Source organism: Pteropus alecto, unplaced genomic scaffold (genome assembly GCF_000325575.1).
Source record: "Pteropus alecto unplaced genomic scaffold, ASM32557v1 scaffold46, whole genome shotgun sequence".
NCBI lineage: Eukaryota > Metazoa > Chordata > Mammalia > Chiroptera > Pteropodidae > Pteropus > Pteropus alecto.
The window spans coordinates 608,935-617,877 of NW_006439231.1; the positions used below are offsets into that span (position 1 = coordinate 608,935).

Consider the following 8,943-nt stretch of genomic DNA (forward strand, 5'->3'; position numbering starts at 1 on the left):
AAAAAATAAAGAGTTTCAGAAATTTATTTAGGAAAAAAATATGTTTCCAAAAAATCTGGCACTTCTACAATGAATTGATAGTAGAAGGGACAGTGCCATAGAATTTTTGTCTAAAGGGTGATAGAAATGAGGGTTAAACTGTGGACATGCATGTGAATTTGGAAGGGTTTCCTGTTATGTATGGAAAACGGTGTGAATTGTCCTAAGTGAAATATTATTCCTCCTTATCCTCTATTCTTGTCAGGATCTCATTATAGGAAACAGATTTAGGGTTTTTGCCATCAATCATTGTGGAGATTGCAGGGGTAAGTGTGAAGTTGGGGATAGGACATTCTCATTGCTTCTTGTGGAAGAATGGGACTAATACTATTAAAGAAAAAATTAGTCTGGATGAATATCCTAGAAAATAAGGGAAGAAAACGATAGGGTTTTGTCTTGTACAAAAAGTAAAGTTTATAAAGATCTTCAAGGTCCTGCAATTGTCTTGAGACTCTCTGTTGGATTGTTAAAAAGTCTATTAGGTGATAAGCATGTGATTACAGAGCCCAGTTTTGTGGTTCTTCCAGACTGACAGTTGATCTTGGTATCCTTAATGACTTTGAAGGCTGACCCCTGCCAGTTACAGTGCCTTTGCCTCAGAATACAGACCTTACCACCAATGAGCCACTCATGAGAAATAAGTATGTGATAGAACTTTTCAAAGGAGCAATACAATTCCTTTGTGGGTAGCTGTTGGGAAAGGAGACGGCACTAGTTACTTCCCCTGTGTGTCCCAAGGATTCAGGGTCAGCAGTTTCTGATGTGTCTACGTTTAGTTCCTTACTCTCTTTCTCTCTAATATCTCTTCTCAGTAGAAAAGAGACTGGAATTTAAGTTAAATTCTCAAAATTTCATAATTCAGTCTAGTAAAGAGATGACTCTAAAAAGCAGCATAGGCCCAACAAAATATAATTTTAATTGGATTTTTAAAAATATAGATAACTCTGAGCATTTGATTAATAAAAATTATCATAGAGAAAGAAATTCAAAGATAATGGCAAGTCCTTTTCTTAGTAATAATGTCAGCTTCTTACTTCACTAAATATTTTCCTACAATTCTTATAAAATTGAGAGCTTTGTTTTTTATTTCCTTTTCCCTTTTATTATACTACCTGGTAGAGATGTGGAGAGATGGTCAAAACATAACAACTAGAAATGAGAGGGGCTTATAATCAATAGTGAACTAGTCTGAATAGTTAAATGTTGGGCGTATTTGAGCTAGGAGAGTTAGCATTTACAAACTTGGATTGAAGATAATTCCTTGGTGACATTTTATCAATTTTATGCTTTTTAAATTTCAGAAATCAGCAAGGCTAATGCTGAAATGCTTACCAACAACTGTAAGTTTAGAAATATTATTGTAAATTTAACACATTCACAAATATTTCCCCATCATTTTCCTAAAAAGGATCTTGAAGTATATTATGTAAATATCTATAGTAGTCTTTCAAAACTGAAGGATGGAGATATATATAAGTAAAGAATTCTTTATGTCACAGGGCAGCTGAGATTCAATGTGGGAGAGGTCAACGCAAGGGCATAAATACAGAGAAGCACAATACACTGGGGCCATCTTATAGTAATTTACCACATTGCTTCTAAGACAAAAGAAAATGAGGAAGTATTAATGAAGATAACATTTTGAAGTGAGGAGGGCGTTTGGTTATATATATATATCTATATATATATATAAAACTTCTTTTTGAAAAACACTGATATATGAATTTTTAACATTTATAAGAAGTTGTCCAAAATGATGAAATAAGAACTGATTCCAAAGAATGGAATGATGAGTAAAGAATATCATATCTGAGTAAGTTAAAATAAGAAAAATTGAAGGAAAAAAGGGGCAACTTAGAACAAGAAAATAAAAACTAGGCTGTATCAAAAACATTTATTATAAGATAAAAACAGTTCTGTACCTTTTAAATAAATTCGCTTTAGACTATCATGTTGCCCACAAGACACAACCTTGTTTTCATTCACTCAATGTATGTTTATGGAGTATCTATTGTCCACATGAGGCCTTACCCTCAGCACCCCATATGCTATATGAGATGCAGACATTAATGAAGTAAAGTCTCCACTTTCAAGAATTTTGCAATTATTTGGGGAAATGAGAATTATAACAAATAGGTATAATAAAAGTCAGTGGTTGAAAGATACTTGAGACTGAAAAAGAGGATGGGTAAAAATCACCCAAACCGAGATGGAACAGGGTACCGTGATAATAGTATATGAGGAAAGATACAGCATTACTTAGGAGATGCCAGACAATCACTGGAGGGTTTCAAGAAATGTTTTAAGATATGTATCTTATAAAGCGTAATCAAAGATACTTTCTCTTGTAAAAAGAAATCTTTTCTTCAGGTTGTGGAAGACAAGTGGCCAATAGTATGATAGCAGGCAACCGAATTGTGAATGGGGAAAATACCCTGGTGGGGGCATGGCCATGGCAAGCCAGCATGCAATGGAAGGGCCAACACCACTGTGGAGCATCTCTGATCAGCAGCAGATGGCTGTTATCTGCAGCTCACTGCTTTAATAAGTAAGTGTAAAAGTCTGACTAAATGCAGAATTCTGGGTCCTGGCCTATTTTGGATTGTCTGTGGGGGTTAACATAAATATGTGAACATTCATCAAAGCGATATAAAATTTACTATTATTTGCATTATTGAAGGGCAGTGGAAGCATTTAATTTGGCAAAGACGGGGAAAAGTGAATGGAAGCAATTCACATTCTCAAAATAGCTACTTTAGCCTGACCTTAAGTGCTTTATTTACATCATTTTATCATAACAATAATTTTGAATGGAAGGTATAATTAAATCCATTTAAAGATGAGGAAACTAGGGTTCAGAAATAGTAGTGTAAGTTGGCCAAGATCATACAGCTCTTGAATAACAGAAATTGAATGTGAACTCAGGTATGGATGACTCCAGTTACTAGGTGCTTACTTGTCTTACCCTCCAGGGCTTTATAACATAGTTGAAGAAATTTAAATGTCATATATTAAAGGCAAGGCAGCACAATGTAGTAAATGTCTCATGTACAACACGGTAGGCACTATGGAAATTTGATAAAGAAGGAGAACATATTCAACTGAGATATGAAAATATAAGATTTGATCTGGACCCTACAGATATAAGATTTGATCGATGGGGTGGATGGATGGGAAAGAATAATATGTATTTCAGGTTGAGAAAATTATCTTGTGTCGAGATGGAAAAACACAAGTTATATTCTGTGGACAGCAAACAAAAAGAACAATTTGAAGTAGAGAGAATTTTGTAAAATGAAACATTAGAAAATACATTAGAAAATTTATATTGATTGGGGACATCTCTAAATAACAAGATGCTTACTTACCAAAGTCTCTTACAGAGCACATTCATAGAATTTGTCTCTCTGATGCTATTTTCAAAAAGTAGTCCATGGAGCATGAACTAGGGACTCATTAAAAGTGTACATCCTTAAACATCACACTAGAGGAGCCTGTGTTGATTCTAAGGGCATGGAGTTTAAGAAACACAGCTGTTAAGCATGTGAAGTCACTGAGGGCTTGAGAACGGTAGAAGGATTGGAGTGTCACTGTTACATGAAGATCTTGAAAGCTTAAAAATGAAAAAACGCATCTTATCTTTTGAAGAAGTTGAGAGCAGTGAAACAGGATGTTTGGCCCTAACTTGAGAAAGGGTTTCAGTGGGGAACTGGAGAAATAGGTCATAAAATCTAAATTAGAAGTCAAAATGCATTGGCTTCATAACATAATAGGGCGATCTGATGAAAACAAGTTGCAATTTTTTATACACGCAGATGCCAGAGTCCCCACAGGCTCTTGGAATCCAGGCTGTAAGAATGATTCTGGACCCCATCCACTGAGGCTGCTAGGATGTTCCCTGCCCAAGTCAAAAGCTCATATCTAGATGGGGCTGAAGTAGCAGAAGACAGCAGTGACTCTAGTTAGGAGGATTTGCAGAAGGCTGACAGCTCTAATAGTCCTTAGCCCTATTTTTATGTGACTGCAGCATTTATAACATCCCCAAGGCAAAGACATCTTTTAAAAACAAGAATTTAAGTGCTTTACAGTGTCGTTTGGAAATCTCATATCTTAAAGTTATGAACTAATGACCACTATGAACACTGTTGTGGCATAGAAATTGTGTACTTTAATTGTGTCTTCCAGGAAAAATAATTCAGAAGATTGGACTGTGAACTTTGGAACTGTAATAAATAAACCATATAGGACAGGGAAAGTCCAAAATGTTATTTCTCATGAGAATTATAACAGGGCTGGCGTTCATGATGATATTGCCCTTGTGCAGCTGGCTGAAGAAGTTTCTTTTACAAAGTACATTCGTAGGATTTGTCTTCCTGAAGCCAAAATGAAGCTCTCAGAAAATGACAGTGTTGTAGTCACAGGATGGGGAACACTTTATATGAATGGTAAGTTTATCTGTAAAAATGTCATGGCTTCACAGGAATAGTTATTTAATCAATCAATCAATCAATCAATCACACTCATGCAATTAACCAATCAGTAAATATACTGAAAAGAAAACCAAGTGGTGGGATCAAAAGCATGGCATTAACTTCAATTTCTAAAATATCTCTGGGAATGAGAATTGGAAAAGTTGGAATTGTATGTGAGGCAGTCAGCAATAATATACACCAGAAAAGACTGATCTAACCTGGGACTGGCCTAGCTCTTGGTGACCAAAAGAATCTTATAGATACTCTTATCTTATACATATTTTTTGTCTCAAAAAACAAGGTTAAGATCCCCATAATATGCAAATTTTATGCCTTTAGGTCCCACTCCAAAGATACTTCAACAGGCCTTTGTGAAGATTATCGACAATAAAGTTTGCAATGCTCCACATGCATTATCAGGCTTTGTGACTGATAAAATGCTCTGTGCTGGATTTATGTCAGGAGAAGCTGATGCCTGTCAGGTATGTTTAGATACATTATAAAATCATTTTCTCCCAAAGTACTAATGAAATGGAAGTTTTTATCAACACAAGATATTTTTCTGTATTAATGATTTCCACAGCATAGCTTCTTATTTCAACACACATGAGGAATATTTATTAATCCTATTTATGGAGTTTTTATTTTACGAATTCATACAAAGGATGATACTTACAAGATAATAAAATAAGTGTGGACTTATTTTCTGGACAACCTGCAGATCTAGAGTGCTGCCTTTTTCTTACTCAGAGACACAGCAGGAGGTTTAGCATTGTGCACGTCACCCATTCCTCAGAGGCATCATGGAGCAGCTGAGTCACTTTATCCATAGTCAAGTCTGGAATCATTATGAAGTCAAATTCTAGTCTTCCCAGTCCAAATTTGGCAGCTGTAGGCAATATATTCTGGTTTGGAGTTTCCCTAGGTTTTGAAAAAACCCAAGAGTTCTACAGTTGCAAGACCAAAGAGTGTGGATTGTTTTCAGTGCCCAGGGACTATTGACAGCTCCAGAGGAGAGGCAAAAGGAAATTCTTGGACAGGACAAGAAACATTTTATTTCCCTTTTTCTTCTAGAATGATTCTGGTGGGCCGCTAGCTTACCCTGACTCTAGAAATATCTGGCATCTTGTTGGAATAGTAAGCTGGGGTGAGGGATGCGCAAAAAAGAACAAGCCAGGTGTCTATACTCGAGTGACTGCTTATCGTGATTGGATTACCTCCAAGACTGGACTCTGAAAGAAAAGTTATTTTGGAGTGAAAAATAAAGACAACTGCGGGATATTCTTATCTGTTGCTTTAAAATCTTTTTCTTTCAACTGTTAATGTACCAATCATTTTCTTATATACAAATATATAAAGGTCTTCATCAATAATTTATCTCAAAACCACTATTAGTTTATTTATCTATTTATCTAATATAGGAAACAGGAAGAAAAAAAGATGGCCAAACATTTATATTAATAGCCTAGTTCTGATTTATCCTACCATTATATTCAAAATTTACCTTATATTATTTTTTCAGAATTTAGAAAACTAAATGTTTTGTTAGTATGAGAACATATATGCTGCATCTACCAAATAAATTATTTTTTATTCTATAAATTGTAATTGCATTTTGTTAAACTGAAATTAATATGTTGGGAGTTCATTACATAATATGTAAGACATATAATGCACTTTTATTTTTTATTTATATGTGAGATAGCTTATGTATCTCATAAAATTATATTCTTTGTGGAGAAGGGGTAGCATCGGTTCAGCTGGACCAAGTCTCTCAATTTACAGATGGGGAGACTGAAGACTAGAGAGAAAAAATTATCTGCTTAAAGTCAATCTTCAGCTTCTCTGACAAGTTGTAACCCTCATATGAATTTCTTCTCACAAGAGTTTAGATCCAAAATTTGTCAGAAATTTAAAAATGATTTTTAAGTTGCAATTATTTATATCATGTATTCTTCATGTCCTCCTTTTGTCATTTGTTTGCCTTCTCTTGAAGCAAAAATAATATGAGATTCTCAAGGGCAGGAAACTGTGTGGCATCTATTGCAGTAGCTCTAATCTTCACAAATTATTTACCTTTTGTAATTTCCCCAAATAAAAAAGTAGCTAAAAATTTTAAAAGCAGCTAAAATAAAGTAAAACTACTACTTCCTTCAATTGTTTGTGATATTACTTTTTTATTATAAAGTATGACTGAAATGGCATGCATAATAATATCAAGACAATCCACAACCAGGTGTGACAAGATATTATTTTTCTCTCTCCACAACTTTCTCAGGCAGGTCACATATATTTACTGAGCATCCAGTGTGTTCCAGGAACTGTCAGATATGGACATGGACACAGTACTTTCTTTCAAGGATGCTGCATTTAGTGGATAAAGATAGGCAGTAAACACAAAAATAAGAGAATTTTGGATTGTGATAAATGTTAAGAAGGAAATAAAAAGTAATATGATAGAAAATAGTGAGACAGATGAGGAGTACTTCAGATTGCACAGTCTAAATAACTTTTCTAAGAGAGTAGCTTTTGAGTTGAACCTAAACGATGAGGAGGCAAAACATACAAAACATATGAAAGAAGAGCAATACAAAGGAATAAGAATAAAGTCCTTGAGATAGAAACAAGTAAGGTGGATGTATGGGCGGAAACAATTTTTCTGTCATCAGCTATTTCTTTTCAGTCTCTTTTCCTGAATCTTCTACATCTTAAACTATAAATGTTAGAGTGCCCCAGGGCTCAATCTTCAGATTTCTCTTCTTCTCTACCTACACTCATACCTTAGATGATGTTATCCAGTCCAATACTTTCAATACGTACTATTTGCTGACAACTCCCAAATGTTTTAACTCTAGCTCTGAGTTTTCCCTATACCTCCAGTTGCTTATATCTAAAATTTCTACTTGAAGGTCTAATTGGCAGGTACGTCAAAACAAAATTCTTCATCTTTCCTCAGTCTTCCACATCTCAAAAAAAATTAGTCCTAGAGTCATAATGGGTAATAAATATTTAAAATATTATTCTTTATTGTTTTCATTATTAGATTTTCTATAGGATTTACAATCGAACTGAGAAAACTCTATCCTTATTTTTGAAAATGCCTAGATACTGGGCTTGGACTCTTGGCCCAAATGAGGCCAGTGGAAGTTGCATGAGGTTTAAAGTCTGAAACTTTCCTGGCAACCCCTGGGCAAGTTTGTTTACTGATCCGAGATTCTGCTTGGAACTTCTGCCTTGAGCTCTCTTGAAGTTAACAGATATTGGTGCTTCGATAGGAGACAAAGTGTGTGTGTGTGTGAGAGAGAGAATAAGAACCATGGGGAACTTACATCTGTGTATGTCTTGGTCTCCAAATGCTCACTTACACTCTCTCTTGATGTCCTGTCTCTTTTGTTTTTAAATAAAAGCTTTACGTAAGTATTCTTTCTGGAATTTTATCAGTCCTTTCAAATATCTTGTGTGCTCTTTTCAAATTTAACATTTAAAAATGCAGCAGTGGTATGCTGAAGCTGGATTACACTAATGTATGAGTCGAATGTTAAAATTTCAGGGATTACATTAACCAGTTGTGAAACACACCATAGATGAAAATTAAGGATACTAAGTACCAAAAACTCATCATGTTCTAATTATTTTACTACATTTTACTAGCACTTATAGTTTTGAGGCTATTTATATCTATTATAGTTATATGGTAAAGATAAATAGAGTGCTACTACTCACTCCTTCTCAAATCCATGCTTGGCAATATCATATAGGTAGCTTGAAATTGGTCATAGTGTGAATATTTACACCGAGGAAAGGAATTGGCCAATGTTTCAAATTAGCTCCTACCCTCTGGCCCGGGGGCCTGGTTGTTAAATAGGTCAGTATTCCACAAAATGTAAGTATTCCTCATTTATATTTTTCAAAGAAATCTTTACCAAATTATGCACTGGAGCACAATTTTAATTCCATGACATTACATCCATTAAAATGAGAAGTATTTACTGTTTCTTTTAAATATTAATGGTATCATATTGAATTATCATTCTGTATCCCATATCTTTACTCAATTTTTCTTGAAGTCTTTCTATATAGATCTACAACTGTATCAGTCAGGGTTAAGAGTAGGGAAGGCATTTCAAACAGAAAGGAATTTGAAGCAGGAATTTATGTACTTCAAAAATTTTTGGAAGGGCTGGAGGCTTAGCTCTAAGCTAAGCCTCAAGGATGATCCACAGAACACTAGAGAACTGATTCCCAAGAAAAGAGACTGCAACTGGCATTATTGAATTAAATAGCTAACACAATGAAATACCATCTCACACCTGTTAGAATGGCTATAATCAACAGGACAAGTAATAACAAATGCTGGAGAGGATGTGGAGAAATAGAAACCCTCTGCTGGTTGGACTGCAAATTGGTACAGCCACTATGGAAAACAGATGGA

The 8,943-nt window shown here is 34.8% G+C and overlaps 1 protein-coding gene across 1 annotated transcript in view; it reads left to right on the plus strand.

The window, feature by feature from the left end:
• The window catches only part of LOC102879003 (transmembrane protease serine 11B), a 13,826-nt gene extending 7,891 nt beyond the window's left edge, over positions 1–5,935 (plus strand). Inside the window, exons 6-10 of the mRNA XM_006916509.1 lie at positions 1,341–1,379; positions 2,410–2,587; positions 4,225–4,484; positions 4,851–4,993; positions 5,586–5,935. Of these exons, the coding sequence (XP_006916571.1) occupies positions 1,341–1,379; positions 2,410–2,587; positions 4,225–4,484; positions 4,851–4,993; positions 5,586–5,747 (782 nt within the window). The 3' untranslated portion in view covers positions 5,748–5,935. The remainder of the gene's footprint in view (positions 1–1,340; positions 1,380–2,409; positions 2,588–4,224; positions 4,485–4,850; positions 4,994–5,585) is intronic.
• The last annotated feature ends 3,008 nt before the right edge of the window (positions 5,936–8,943 follow it).